We start from the raw sequence: 16,109 nt of genomic DNA on the forward strand, positions 1-16,109 counted from the left end.
AAACGCCGCGTGATCCTTAGGTAGTCTTGTAACCTCTTTGATTCCTTGAGATTGAGATGGAGCATTTGATTTTGAGTGGCAATTAGTTATCTAGTGGTCCTTTAATTTAGTCTATTTTTGCATGGTACAAGGTTCAAATGCTTTAAAATGTGTTATCTATGAGACTATGACAATATTACCACATACACATATCCCTACCATGGAGTATTATTATTCAAGATAATATACAAATATATCAACAGAATCCTATACATATATATTATCATGGGTAGGCTTATATCACTTGAAAAATATCAAAGTTATTCCTTCTTTTGTGCCATCGAATTTGGGTTTAATCGGGTTGGTGCACTTAGCTTTCATATGGTGCACCATTTGACTAGAACTTAAGACCATATATCTCATTCTATTCCATTGCTGAGTACAAAAGGAGTACTAAAGTTGGACCTTAAACATGAGTCCATTCTTTGGAACAACGAATGAAGAACAATCGTACAAGATTTATGAAAACGTTTCAATTTGTTGAGGTTTATGTTATATGCTATTTACACATGTGTTTCAAGTTTCAACTATATATATATATCATGTCATGATCTAAATATCATATTTTTTTTTTCAGGAACAATTGTTGAGCCCATTGAGTGCTTTTGAGTTTTGTGACTCAGATTTGTTCCAAGAAACCATACAAAGCTCTGAAGTTGTATCTACCTCAAATTACTGCCACGGAGAACAGTCTTTTTACACCACGGACCTTACATTTCCGCCCAATATAACCAAATGCCCATCTCTCGTGGATGATGTCACCACGACTACCACCAATGACTTACCTTTAATATTCGAAGAAAAATTCGCTGATGATGGCCTTTCTACCCCTCTTGACCTCACAAACACTTCTGTTTTCACTAACCATCAATACCCCAATTGTAACCAAGTCCATTATGATCTCTCTTTGCTCCAAAACCAAATGCCTCCAACAACAAATAATAACACCACATCTAATGATCCTATCTTTTCTTTCCATTATGAATTTTCAAATGATCACGATTTTCCCATTATCGGGTCAAACACATTGCAAAGTATATGTGAAAAAGACAATCTATCATCTATCCATCCTTCGTCTTCCAACTATTCTTTCATTGACCCGTCCATAAATTCATACCTTCCAAGGTTAAAAGAGGGTTCAGAAATTTTTAGCGAAAACTTTCTCTTAGGAAACGACATTCAAACTCATGAACTTGAATTTCAAGGAGAAAACACTGTAAACTTTTGTACCGATCCTCTACCACATTCTTTCAACTCCAGTGAACTTAAGGTACACATATACATAGTGCTTTGATTTATATCGAGATGGTGAACTGTACACCATCAAGCATGTTTCATGTTATTATACTATACAACGCCTTAAAGCATGTTGGATGATGCACAACTTAAAAAAATAGGGGTGTATGGATCATCACCCTTTATATCGTGGTTCATTCTATATCTTTTATCGTCTCTTACAATGCTCTTATTGTTTTTTCAATTTGTATTAATGCTATACTACTCGTATCATTTTTCAAAAATTAAGGCACTTAGCAATGAAGATCAACATCTTAGAAACAATGTTGGGAGTTCTACATCTCAATTGGCAGCGGAAATCAAAAGTATGGAGTCAGAAACCTTCAGAGGTGCCAACAAACTCACAACTGAAGAAAGAAAAAAGAAGATCCATAAATACATGATGAAAAGAAACCAAAGGAATTTCAGCAAGAAAATCAAGGTAAAAACAATAATTATCTAAAGTTTAATTGATTAACCACATTCATTTGGGATCTTCATATACATTTTAATTTCTTAGATATGCATTAATTATTGTTAAATACAGTACTAAAATGCTAAGTGCAGTGTGTCTACATTTTATGGTTACAAAGTTGCTACTCAATAAGATAAGATTTTATAAATGAAACGAATTTAAACTCCTTTTGCAGTATGCATGCCGGAAAACTTTGGCAGATAGTCGGCCACGAGTAAGAGGAAGATTTGCAAGGAACGATGAGTTTGGGGAGAGCAACAGAACCAACGACAACCACGAAGAAGTTATGCACCATGAAATGAGATTTTTCCATGTAAAGTACCTTTCATAAACTTATTAGAAGCATATTTTGATCAATCAACATCGATTACTTTACTTATATACGCCAAATCACATTTTATTATTATATATACTGTGAAATGTTCATTTTAAAACTAAAATTTCGGTGAAAACTAGAAAACTGGCCAAAATACACTATGATCTGAATCTAATACAAAGCGTTTTTTAATTCTGTTTTTTAATTGCGTAATCTAAAAACACATTGTATTAAGTTTAAATCACAGTGTGTTTTTGATAGCGCTTGAAAATCAAAAAATTGTTCAAACATACTGTGATATGAACTTAACACAATGTATTTTCTAAAAAATATATAAAAACACATTGTGTTAAATTCATATCACAGCGTGTTTTTGCCAGTTTTCTAATTTCACAAAAATTTTAGCTTTCAAATGATCACAACCCTATATATACTATAGTGAAAGCTATACACTTTTTGTAAATAAGCAGGGTGTCGTGAAAGAAGAAGAGAAAGAGAAATTTGAATCGTCAGAAATTTTTGCACAATTTAGAGGACTCAATTCATTTACATACAGCAACTACCCAATGAAACAACTGATTTGAATCCAATGTGATGATGTTGCCTTGCTAAAATCTATCCTTGTGAAAAAATATGATATATATAAAATTTTACGTCTAAATGGAGTAGCTAGACAAACTTACCATCGAGTTCATCATCTTTATAAATTATGTATTTTTTGTATATACGACTATATGAGTATATGACCAATATTTATGGTATGTAGTACTTACATGATGCGTGCACTTGTAGTACCGTGTTACAGTCTCACATTATCCTTCATCACGCATCTAAAGAAAAAAAAAAAAAACATGCACCGTGCTACCGCCGTACCACATATATTAACCGCTTAGTAATATGCTATGTATATCGCTAGCAAATGGACTCTTACGTTATGTTCTTGAGTTTTATTTTAAAGGAAAAGAATTGAAGTGATGTGATAAGAAGAGAAGAGGTATTATCCTTTCAAATCATTCCAAATATGAGAGTAAGATTTTTAAAACATAAACCACTAAAAAATCCTTCCAAATCATATCACTTCATTTCCTTTCCATCATTAAAAATAACTTAAGAACTCAACTATGTAATAAATCATTTGGATTCTCTTCTTTTCTTACCTAAAAAGATCTTAAGAACACAGTGTTAAGGTCCTATATCAGCTATATGTTGAAAACATGGGTTTAATTTGTTACACGATAGTAATTAAACCAAGAAAATTAAAAGTCTGTTGCTATATTAAATTGGTTATAAGCATAACAAGAAATGAGAAATTCTATGTTTTCAAAGTCAAAAGTTGTCGTAAGAATATTATCCTTATCTTACAACTCGAAAAAAATACTCTGTACATTCTTAAGAAATTGTATTATTCTCGAGATTTTTTGAAAACAAATGATTGATCAAAGATTTTAGGGTTGATGATACAAATAAGATTAATACACCATAATGATAATGATGCATTATTGCTTCCTTTTTTCTTCCGGAAATAAAAGTGCAGTGAATAAATTATGAAATGCGAGATTCTTAAAAAACCACTAATAACCCATCTAAATAGATAAAGTTTTTATTGCCAGGAGAGTTGGATCGGAGATCCTTATAAATGTGACAAATGAGAATCGAACTCAAATGAATCCGTTTAAGATCAAAGATTTTACCAATAAACCACCATCCCCATTGACACTTCCCAATATTTTAAATCAATATTAATATACCCGGTCTACTAATTTTTTACGTGCAAATACACAATATTATACGGTAGCGATTTATAAATGGTTGAGTTACTAATTATTAATAAAGAACTTTTTTTCTTGCATTATACGAATTAATAATCATGTGTGACACATGATGGCTATTTATATAATTATTGATCTTTTTAAAAAAATATAATCAAAGTTTTTGTTGAGATAAATTTAAACGACCACAAAAATTATGTTTTATTTTTGTCAAACAACTTGTCAATGGTAATAAAATTTTCAGTCCAACACTGTAAATTTAGGGTTGGACCGTAAGTTAAACCATAATTTACGTTAATATTTTTGGACTTTTTTTTTTAAATACACTTAGATTTTACGCTGGCATTAACTTTAAGGTTCTAGACCAAAAAATTTACAACCCTACCTTTAGAACTTTGTTTTAACACCAAAATACTTTCCATAGTATAACACTTATTTCAAAAACTAAATTAAGTGTAAATCTACGTTGTGTTATAAATAAAACTCATTTTTATTAATTTTTACATTCAACAATTTATTAAAACCACATTGTATCAATCACCTACATCATTTGTTGTCGCCATCGTCGTGCACCACCAGTCCACCACCACCCGTCACTGCCACGACGACCACCATTAAAGTACCACCACCGCCGCCGCCGCTACTAGCGTTGCACGCTACCGCCATTGTCACCATTGCCACCTTTATTACATCGTTGTCGCATCACGTGAGTACCTTTCTATCTTTTATAATATATAATTCCTTATAAAGCAAAAGACTCTTTGATCGCCGCCGCATTGTACGGATACCCCTCTCGTTTCATTAAAATGATAAAAGACATGCCAAACTTGTTCAACATTCAATTTACCCATAAAAATGACCAAACGGGTCAATGGCCTAATTAACACATGATAAAAAAAAAGCAAGTTTTTTTATACCACGTGACCACTTACAACCTTACATATCATGATTATCCGTAAAAATGTTGTGACCATATATATACACACTAATTTGTCATCAATTCGACTACAACATCACAGGACGACCAACTATATATCAAAACAACCCGATTCTACTCAATCAAACTTGTAGCCACGTGGTCAATTTCCTAAGGCCAATCCTATTAAGTAAAATTTAAAAATTGCAAACTGAACACCAAAACTCATTTTTTTTAATGTTCGTGTTACAGGACGGCTATCCGTTACATCCATTTGGGCATACAGTCACTAGCGACTGATCCACGAAGTCAGGAACCACATGGGAGGGAAAACCCACCAATTTAACCGCTACAGAAGGCACGACGTTAAATTAAAGGTAAAACCTCGTCTGCTCAGACTCGAACCCTGATCTCCCAAGATCCAAACATCATTACAGGACTTCAGAATGCCACTGAGGTTTAAACCCATTGTCATTTTCGTAGGGGTATTGAATAGTTACATGTAAACGATTTGCGTGTGATAAGGTAATCATGAAACCTTGACCAATATACCTTGCGACTCGTACTGTTTGTTGACCATAATTCATGAACTCAGTTACCATAGGGAACATATCGTGAATATCTATAAAAAAAATAGGATACTTGTTTTTTTTCTTGTTTGAGACAAGTCGTGAATATAGAAGTATTTTTTTTTAGAGTGAAAGAAGTTGGGAAGAAGTTGTTAATACATTACCTAGAGAAATAGGTAAAAGAAATTTCCATCCAAGATTTAATAATTGGTCCATTCTCAACCTTGGTAAAGTTCATCTTGTTGCGATAGGAATGAACAAGAACAAATAAGTTTAGCTAATGTAATAAAGATACTGATGTGACTAATTTATACCCATTACCCACCTCGTTATTGGCCATTTTACTATATGTTTTAAGTCATTTTTGTATGCATTTGGCGCGTTTATGGTGTTTATTAGTGTTACAGGCTCTAAATAGGATACGCGTTCATTTGGTACATTTTCGGATGATTATTGGCCTGGAAATGCAATATGATTTTGAGAGTTGATTTGAGTGGAAGAAACGGCAAAGTTTGGCAAGTAATCGAGATCGAAAGTAGTTGGTTCTGTACAAGCCATGACTGCGCCGCAATAGGGATGCATGTAGCCTACTGCGCCGCAGCCAATATCCGCGGAAACAAATGAAGATTGCCCCACTGCGGTCGTAAGTAAATGACTGCGCCGCAGTCTGGAAAGGAAGAAAGGGGGTCGTAGATTCATACTGCGCCGCAGTGGTGATCACACGAACCACTGCGCCGCAGTCACTTGAAGTCAAAGTCAAACTATACCTCACTGCGCCGCAGTAAGGGAAGGCTCAACCCCACTGCGCCGCAGTGGGTGCACGGGAGAATCAGACTTGCCTTGTTTTTGCATCAGATTTTGGAGGAGTATAAATAAAAAACCCTAGGTCAAAAATTGGGCATCAAAAATCTTTCTAGGAGCTGTTCTACAAGGGTTCTTCTTCCTCCAATCAAGAATATTTCTTAGGCGGATTCGTTGAAGATTCACGGGCACCCATCTAGATCGTATCTACTTATTGTCTTGCATTTTATTTTCTTCAACGATTGGTACATCATGTTTCTCTTCTTTTTATTCATTATTGTGAATTGATCATGAGTGGCTAAACGTTTAATCATCCACCTTGATGAAACTAGACGGATAATGTGATTGCAATATTTTTAATTCAAAAAAGGGTTTATTTAATTATCGTTGTTCTGTGATCTTGATGATGTTAACTCTTTTCATTAATTAATTTTGATATTGGTTGAATATGATTCTTCGTTGGTGGTACCAGTTGAATGTGTATGTGATTTTAAAATGGTTACTTGTCTATAAGTAATTATCACTAGTTCATGGTATGATAGTGAATATCATTTTAAGAAAAGATTAATTTTGTCAACGTGATTGATATCGGTTGGTGGTACCACGCTATTGTCACATAGGTTCAATTGATAATTTAATAGTCAATAAAACTGATTGATAGAAGAATTGTCTTAGTTTGGTGGTACCGGCTTGGGTAATTTGACTAGCAGTTAGGTGATTCGATAATTTGTTCACGGTTGGTGGTACCACGTGAGTATCTTAATCTTGTCACGATTATCTTTAAAATCTAGAGAATTTGATCTTCATTAAATGCAATCACATTTGAAGTCGAGGGAAGTCAAGGTGGATGACTTTTAATTATACTGTCTGAAGTTTTCTTTTAAATTTATGTAATTATTTTGCAAACCCATTTACTTTATTTGTCAAAAGGATTTTCGAAGCAACACCCGTTTTCCAAACCATTTCATGAGCAACTAATCATTTCCCAATCCCTGAGAACAAACTCAGACTTACCTATTAACTATATTACAAACGATCGGGTTCACTGCCCGTGAGTGCGTAGTGACTTTTTGGGTAGTTTTAGTTTTATAAATTTAAAGCTCGATTTTGCGCATCAGATACCTATTATTGTCGTAAAAACTCTACCTCCTTTGGCAATTTCAAAAAGCTCAGGAAAAAATATGTACGGAATAGAAAGATTCCAACCCCCCAAGTAAAGATCTGTTACAAATAATGAAGAAACTAATAGATTTAAGTATGAAGCAACGTAAAATAAACCAAATTTGATACCGGAATATTCGGTTTGATAACTTGCTATTAATTATTCTTCTGCTTCTGGTAAATCAAAGGTAATCGTTAACACTCGGCTAGGGAAGAAATTAGAAAAAATAAAAATCCTATAGGTTGACACCACAAATTGCATCCCCAAAAACCATATTTTGACTGTGCTTCAACTATATCAACTATACTTAAATTGTTAGATAATCATAGTGGATGATAACATCACTGTGTGCGCCCCTATCGCAGAACCGTACATGAGATTTTCATCTCATACGGCTCCTCAAAGGTCACAAATAAATCTAAGGACCCGTCCATTATTATTTTTCTTGATATGTTTGTAGGATAGAAAGATAGATAGAGATAAAAAAAATCCATCATAAGGTCCCCTATTAGACGCTAAAATTCTGTCGGCCATATTTCTAATAAAGTGCTTCTGAATTCATCTTATCTTTTAATAATTTAAATTATTCTTTGACGAATAGGATTGGCCTTAAGAAATTGACTTTCCTTTTTTTTTACTTTACATCTTTAAAAGCTTTGCAATTTGCATTTTTTTTTTACTTTACTCCACTTTTCATTTTTTTACTTTACAGCTTTAAAAGACCCAAAACCTCATTTTTAAAAGTTTTTTTTTTAGTTTAAGTATATATCTAAAATACACTTAATGAAATAAGATACGAGATTTATCACTCAACTCCAAAAATAACTAAACTATCTTCTTTCACATAAATTAACTTTACATCAAGTAGCACCATATCCACGCAATGCGAAAATATTTTTGACATTAACGTTAGTGTAATTTAATATAAAAAGGATGTATAGTGTAATTTAATCATTAATGTTAAGGATATAATGTATGTGAAAATATTTTAAGGGGCGATAGGTGAAAATATTTTCCAACACTTCCAAAAATAAAGTATAGATAACCGCATCGCCACCACCGCTATCACCACCAGTCACTGCCATCGCCACCATATCATCGTCGCTATTATCTTCTAGTCGGATCACGCAAACATCCGTCTAATAATCAAACACATAAACATATTCTCTTATGTTAAATACTTCATAAATAAACATATACTAAATTAAATATAACCTAATGAAAACGATTTTTAATTAAGTTAAAGATGTAAAAAACTCTTATTTTCTTTCTTTATCAAAAGTTGAAACCATTTTCACCGACCCTTTTTTTCCTTCTTAATTAACACAAAAATTTACCCAAAACACAACTTCAAAACTCACATTAGGGTTTTGTTTTTTTTTTTTTTTTTTTTTTTTTTTTTTCTTCTCGTCCCTTTTAATTTTTATTTTTTTAAACCATAATAAACCATTCATCCATTCCTTGGCGCTGCGATATCTTCCGAAACCCGATCCCATTTTACTCCTCTCTGCGCCTCTAAAACCCTAAATAATTCTCTCCTCAGTCCTCACACGATGATCTGCTCAAGTAAGCTTCTCTTTCTCTTTCTCTCTCTATATCTATATATATATATCTATATATTTATATCTATAGCTAATTACACTTTCTCACTTTATTGTTAATATATTTCCACTTTAACTGATTCGTTTCATCTTTTTTTGTTACTCTCACAGTTTCCGGTGAGGTTCCGGAAGAACCTGTTGTTTCGAAAACCTCCGGATTGCTTTTCGAGAAGAGATTAATCCAACGGCACATTTCGGTTAATTCATATCCTTTTTGCTAGGGTTTATATAATATATATATATATATATATCTATGTTTTCCTGTGCCCTAGAAGTAATTATAGTTATTGCTGCTTAAATATGGTATTGTTTTAGTTAAATTTTATCGAATTTCAATTTAGATAGTTGCAAGTGAATATAAGAGTTACTTTTTGCTAGGGTTTATTTATACTAAATATTGCTCAGATGATTTAAAATCATATTTATTGCAGCACAAATATGTAATTGTTTAAAAAGTTGTCCATTTATTGAATTTGATGGTTTAAATGGTTTAAAGTAAATATAATAGTTATGATGTTTTTATTAGCTTTTCGATGTGTTTTGATGGTCTTTGTGTGATTTTGACTAGGATTTTGGAAAATGTCCGGTAACTGGGGAACCTTTGACTATGGATGACCTTATTCCGATAAAAACCGGCAAGGTTTGCTTCTGATATGGACTTTGTGTAGATTCATCTTTTACTTTTGAAATTTGTTTTGTAAGCTTATGGATGTAACTGAAACGAATGCAGGTGGTGAAGCCTAGACCAGTCCAGGCTGCAAGTATTCCAGGGATGCTTGGAATGTTCCAGAATGTATGTGTTTCTTGTTAATGATTTTTATTCATCCTAGTTTTGTAGTGTATGCTATTTTGTATGGCGGCTGGTGTAGTATTTCTTATTTCCTCTTAACTCGATATGATACGAAAACTTTTGTTTTTTAAAATTTTGAAATGTTTTCTGTTGTATATTTGACGCCAGGAATGGGATGCGTTGGTGCTATCTGCTTTTGCATCAGAACAGCAGTTGCATACAACAAGGCAAGAGCTTAGTCATTGTTTATACCAGGTATTGACAATAACTATTTTTTTTTTAAAACTGGGTTCTTCTCCTTGTTCCCTTATCATAACTATTCACATTGCTAGCTACTTTGTTTAGCAACCCTTATGTTAATATTTTTCTTTGCTCTTAAAAACATAAATTGAGACCGAAAGATATTCATTTCAGTTAAGGATGTCTCTTTCTTGTACGTCTTCCAGTAACTATAGTCTGTTATAATACATTCAATTCATACATGATACACCACCGTATACTTTGTAAGAAAGAGATATTTTGTATGTTATAGTATAATGGCTATATAGTTTCTAGTTTTCAGTATGGCTCATTTTCCTAGAAGTATCAGGTTAGTTCCAGATGCTTGTGATGTCCATCTTGAGATCCTAGGTTCCAAACGAATTAAGTTTTCTCTACGGTTATGTGTTCCTATATAGAAGTTCAACTTAAGTAGTATGTATTGTTGCAAGTTTAATTAGAACTCATCCGTTAGCATGTTATTTGAGGCCCTTTAAGGAGATGATGTTCTAATACGTTCATAGTCTTGATCTTCTTCTGATGAAATCCCATTAGGCCATTACTGTTAACAAGCTTGCGGGAACATCAGATTGTTGATGACTCTCATGTTATTTCCATAATAATGAGTTGCACCTTTCCATGAAAAGTCAACTTAAGCCGTGTTGAAGGAATGTAAGAGAATAGATTGTGTTAGGCAATGTTACACAACACGATTATTTGCCTTGATTGTTGGTATGCTACTTTTTAATCGAAGATGAAAGGTCTAACTTGTAAGTTGCTTTAGTCAAAATAACTAAATAAGCAACACATTACTAACCTAATATGTAGCTCCTTTATACTTTGAGGTTCAAAATTTTTAACAGTTTTTGTAATCCACACATTCTTCTATCCTTTTATTTTTATTTATAACAGTCAGAACAAAAGAATTTTTTTAACCTGTAATTATTATTGTCAGCTGGTTATTGAATCGAAGACTTTGATAACTAAATTAAACTAAAAGTATTGAAAAGAGCACAGTCGAAATATTGCACCTTCATCTTGCAGCAAAATATGACTTATGTGTAGAGCTTATAGGACACCCATATGCCAGCAATGTCATTACTGTACAATTTACTTTACTTCATACAAAACCAATGAAACCGAATTGATACCAAGTTCAAGCAAAAGGTTTTGATGCAGTTTATAAATTTGTCTTGACAGCATGATTCAGCTTGCCGTGTAATTGCGAGATTAAAGAAAGAACTTGACGAAGCCAGGACTATGCTGGCACATTTGGAAAGGCAAGCACCAATGCCAGCAGCAACCATGACAGCAAATACGTCTGCTTTAAGCAATGGGAAAAGAGGTCTCTTTACGTTGCTTCTGACTTTCTGGTCCCCCCTATGAACTTGTCTTTGTTCTTTGATGACTTATTTATTGAACTATCTAATTTAATCGTACAGCTGCTGAGGATGATGAGTTGGGTCCTGATGGGAAGAAAATCAGGCCCGGAATATCAGCAACTATAATTACTGAACTAGCAGACTGCAATGCTGCACTTTCCCAGCAAAGAAAGAGAAGACAGGTATCCATTCCATAACGAAAATTGTTACTGCTTTTTGGATTTTGGCGGGTGGTTAGTTACTTAGTTACTAACATGCAATGTAGACTCTTGTGGCTCATTTGGCATTTTAACTTTTTTCTTTTCTTCAGGTTCCTCCCACATTGGCTCCATTGGATGATGTTAAGGGATATACCCAACTTAATAGTTATCCTCTCCATAAAACAAATAAAGCTGGCATTTTATCTATTGACATTCATCAATCTAAGGTACACATTTTTGTTTCTACTGCATTTATACACAAGTACTTTATCAGTTTATCTTTTCGGTGTTGAAGCACTCACATTGTTTTTTGGGCATAACCCAGTTTGCATAAAATCAAGTATCTATAGCTTCTCTTCTTCTTTAGACTTTTGATTTGATTTTGGGTTTTCTGTTATTATGCTTTAATGTATGCAAGTTCTGCATTTTTGTGTGACCTTATAGTTTAGTAATTCACGAAACGGATTTCGTTTTAAGGATTAGTTGTGTAGTACATAGGGATCTTAACCTAGCGAATGCCAAACCAATTATAAATTGCTATTTGGATACAATGTTCATAAAGTTTTCTAAGGTTAGTGCAGCTGGATATGCTGAGCAGATGTCAGTTCTAATTTGTTAATTCATTTGCTGTCGACAAAAGTTTGTTAATCCATCTGCTCTGGACAAGTGTCTTTTTGCGGAGTAGTCCTATTACCTAAATGATTGCCCTGAACCTCAATGCTAAGAAATACTTTTTTTTGGACAAATATAATACTTTTTGAGTAAGTTTGGGTCTCTTAAACTAGTTCTTTTACATTGATTGAATATGTTAAGTTCTTATGGGTCTAGATTAACAATAAGATCATTGCTGTAGTGCTTAATTATATTATTGTAGTTTGAAAAGTCTGTATCAAACATGCTACTGTTTAAATTTGAAACTGTATATTTGATGGATGAAGAACGATCTGTTTTGCATGTCAGGATATAATTGCTACTGGTGGGGTTGATACGAATGCTGTAGTCTTCAATCGATCTTCAGGGGAGATCTTATCTACACTTAGCGGCCACTCCAAGAAGGTGTTTACTATTTGGTAAACTGTTGCATTTGACGTCACTTTTAGATGTTGGTGACTCATTTCAAGTTCTATTTTCTCTTTGTTTTTAGGTCAACAGTGTCAAGTTTGTGGCTGATGCTGAGCTGGTTGTTACTGGTTCAGCTGATAAGGTTAGTTATCCTTCAATGTGTATTTTTTACGTAGGAATTTTTAATTGATTTCGCCAACTTCAAAACAAAGTGTATTTTTTATATTTCTTTTCTCACATGCTGTGTTGATAAGTTATCTTGTATTCATGGACTTTTTTTCTGGCTATAGTGCTATACACATACTGTTGAATCAAGTTTTTACCGAAAGCGATCAAGCAAATGTTCTTGAGTTTTTTTGATATCTAAAATAAGTTGCTTGGTGGAGTTTATGGTTGTCTTTTTTGTGATTAAGCTAATTTTATATGTGCAGACGGTTCGTGTGTGGCAAGGGTCTGAAAATGGAAATTATGATTGCAGACAAGTCTTAAAGGATCATACAGCTGAGGTAGTTTTCATCATCTTACTTATCATTTCTGTTTAACATTAATGAACACTTTGTTACCAACGTTTGTCTACAATCTGTTTTGAGTTTCATCAAGAAATAGTATTCCAAAGCTTAGAAATCTATCTTTTGTAGCTTAGTTTCCTTTTTCTATCTGTGTATATTTAATAATGTGTATGGATTGATTGTTAGGTGCAAGCTGTTACTGTCCATGCTACAAATAACTACTTTGTGACTGCCTCTCTCGACAATTCTTGGTGCTTCTATGACCTATCATCCGGCTTATGCCTTGCGCAGGTTTCTTTTCTACATATAAACTTATAGCATTGATAGTTAATAATGATCTTTTGACCAAGAGATTATCCCTGTTAATTTGTAGGTTGAGGATTCATCTGCATCTGATGGATATACCTCTGCAGCTTTTCATCCAGATGGGCTCATTCTTGGAACAGGCACATCTGGGTCTGTCGTGAAAATCTGGGATGTAAAGAGTCAGGTATTCTATAACCCTTGATGTGGCATTACAGTTGCGTAATTGGTCATATAGGTTTGGTTCAAGGAAACATGTGTCTGGGTTAAAATAAGTCATGGCTGACACGACAACACTCTCTCCTCCATGCTTTACATGTAGTAATTAGCTAATGTATCAAATATAATCACAACAAGTACTATTAAAGTGTTAAGAATATACAAGTAGATTGATTTAAGTCATTCAACCTCATTTTTAGCTAATTCTATGGATTTTCTCTGTGGCACCTGAATTAATAAAATGCTATCTTAATTTTCAGTATGATTGGAAATTCTTTATATTTTTTCACTTAATCTAGTGTTTTTCTGGGTATTTCAGGCAAATGTGGCAAGGTTTGACGGGCATGTTGGGGCAGTGAATGCTGTATCCTTTTCAGAGAATGGTTACTTTCTTGCTGTAAGTGTGTATCACCGAATCTTCATGAAAACGGTTAGCTAGCTTCAAATGTACCAACAGTTTTTTCAAAATTTCAGACTGCCGCTCAAGATGGTGTTAAGCTATGGGATCTTCGTAAACTGAGAAACTTCAGGACTATTTCACCGTATGACGAGAACACCCCAACACAATCTGGTATTCTCAAAGTTTCTTTGATTTTTTATTTTCTTAGGATACCATTGGGAAGAACCCCCAAATTTTTTTTAGTTGATTGACTATGCCTAGGAGGTGGATAGTCTGATCTATTTATTTAGGAAGGATTAAAACTTGAAACGATTGATTTCTTTTTTGTTATATCTATAAAAGGGTCGATAGGCAAAATATCAAAGTTTACTCAAAAAAATGGGTCAGGACTCAAGAATCTCACAAAGTGTTTTCAAATGCTTACATTTGCTCTATTACAAAAAATAGGATATTATTTTTAATGATATATTTTATGTTTATATCTAATTGTTTAAAATAACTTTATAATCACATCTAATACATTAATTATATATAGTAATTAGGAAAATAGATTGAAACAGAACCAGTTGGTCGGCCAAGCCCAATCTATTTTGGACCGGTATTAAATTAAAAAGCTGCCTCATGTTATTTAATACCAATCCTTTTGCTTATTATAATATGCGCTGAGCTTATGTTAAATATGAAGTGTACAACTATAACAGAGAAAATCTGCTAGTTTTGTTAAGATTATCTTTTATAAAATTGGAAATTGATATTGTTTTCCAGCTTTCTACTGGAGCTTATTTTTGCTTGACATGTGTACTTTATAGTGTGAGCTTTAACAAAAGAGGTCATTATAATTTATCAGCTATTATTGGTTTATCTGCAGTGGAATTTGATCACAGTGGAAGTTATCTTGCCATTGGAGGTTCAGATATAAGGTACATATCGGTTGCAAGTATTGTCTCAATTTTGTTTGTAAAGGTGGCAATTCAAACTCGTGTGCTTATAAATGGGTTGAGTCGGGTTTAGTTCTATCTAGTTGGTTCAAATAAACAAAAGATCACTTCAAGCGGTTTGTAAGTCTTGCTAAAGTCTTTTGATTAGTATAGCCTTCTAAACTTGTTTAATTTAATTTTTTTGTATTGTTTTTGCAGTTATAACTTATAACACATAAATTAGCTTAATTTTTTAATGGTGGGCAGTAACTTTGCGTGTTTAAAGCGGACCTGCCCACTTCGACTCAAGCTAAAAAATGACTCTTATACTATTTGGACCCACATTAACCAACAAACCAACCCAGCTGCCTGACTCATCTTTCCACCATGTGGTGATTGACATCTGATCTAAAGCTTGTTTCCTGAATGTAGTTCTTTAGTGGGTTACATATTTAGGATCCTTGTTTACCAACATTCTCTTGTTTTGTTCATGATAATTATATTTTACCTAACTGCACTGCAGAGTCTATCAAGTCGCTAGCGTGAAGAATGAATGGAACTTAATTAAAACGCTCCCTGATTTGTCTGGCACAGGTTTCATTCTCTCTTGATACCATCTCTTGTGAGAATGTCTGTTGTTGATATCATCTAGGTGACTTTTGATGTAAATTATCTAATTGCAGGTAAAATCAACTCCGTAAGATTTGGTCCTGATGCAAAATACATAGCAGTTGGGTCAATGGATCGAAACCTTCGGTTGTTTGGCTTGCCTGGAGAGGACGGTCCAATGGAATCTTGAAACATCTGATCATGTGTGATTAGGAAGTTTTAGCAAGTTCGGAGTTATTTTGGGGGTCAATTTGTAAGAAACGGGTGTAGCATTTTTATATCCTTCATGTTTCAAGAGATTGGTCACTAGAATTTTACAATCATGCAAGAATTGAGTTTATGTAAAGACGATCCCTTTTTCTTGAGTTAACTTTATATCATAAATCCATTTCATTCTGTAAGGCTAACAAACTTATGCTAACTTATACAAAACAAATAACAAGTTGGGAGCTAAATCAAGATTATCCGTATACCATCATCGAACCAACAAGGTTATCTACTCCACCAATACAAGCACTTGCAATGAATTTTATTTTC

The 16,109-nt window shown here is 33.5% G+C and overlaps 2 protein-coding genes across 2 annotated transcripts; both read left to right on the top strand.

The window, feature by feature from the left end:
* Nucleotides 1-465: 465 nt before the first annotated feature.
* On the top strand, nucleotides 466-2,838 carry LOC122582961. Its single transcript, XM_043755398.1, has 5 exons — nucleotides 466-524; nucleotides 617-1,309; nucleotides 1,565-1,756; nucleotides 1,965-2,102; nucleotides 2,576-2,838. The coding sequence occupies exons 1-5, from the start codon at nucleotides 477-479 to the stop codon at nucleotides 2,687-2,689; spliced, it is 1,185 nt and encodes a 394-aa protein (XP_043611333.1). The 5' UTR covers nucleotides 466-476; the 3' UTR covers nucleotides 2,690-2,838.
* Nucleotides 2,839-8,775: 5,937 nt separating this feature from the next.
* Nucleotides 8,776-15,973, top strand: LOC122581149 (pre-mRNA-processing factor 19). Its single transcript, XM_043753313.1, has 18 exons — nucleotides 8,776-8,888; nucleotides 9,035-9,120; nucleotides 9,492-9,563; nucleotides 9,654-9,716; nucleotides 9,882-9,968; nucleotides 11,172-11,316; nucleotides 11,414-11,535; nucleotides 11,664-11,780; nucleotides 12,514-12,609; nucleotides 12,698-12,757; nucleotides 13,047-13,121; nucleotides 13,311-13,415; nucleotides 13,498-13,614; nucleotides 13,966-14,043; nucleotides 14,121-14,217; nucleotides 14,915-14,966; nucleotides 15,487-15,557; nucleotides 15,647-15,973. The coding sequence occupies exons 1-18, from the start codon at nucleotides 8,876-8,878 to the stop codon at nucleotides 15,760-15,762; spliced, it is 1,572 nt and encodes a 523-aa protein (XP_043609248.1). The 5' UTR covers nucleotides 8,776-8,875; the 3' UTR covers nucleotides 15,763-15,973.
* The last annotated feature ends 136 nt before the right edge of the window (nucleotides 15,974-16,109 follow it).

This window comes from Erigeron canadensis, chromosome 9 (assembly GCF_010389155.1).
Source record: "Erigeron canadensis isolate Cc75 chromosome 9, C_canadensis_v1, whole genome shotgun sequence".
Taxonomy (NCBI): Eukaryota; Viridiplantae; Streptophyta; class Magnoliopsida; order Asterales; family Asteraceae; genus Erigeron; species Erigeron canadensis.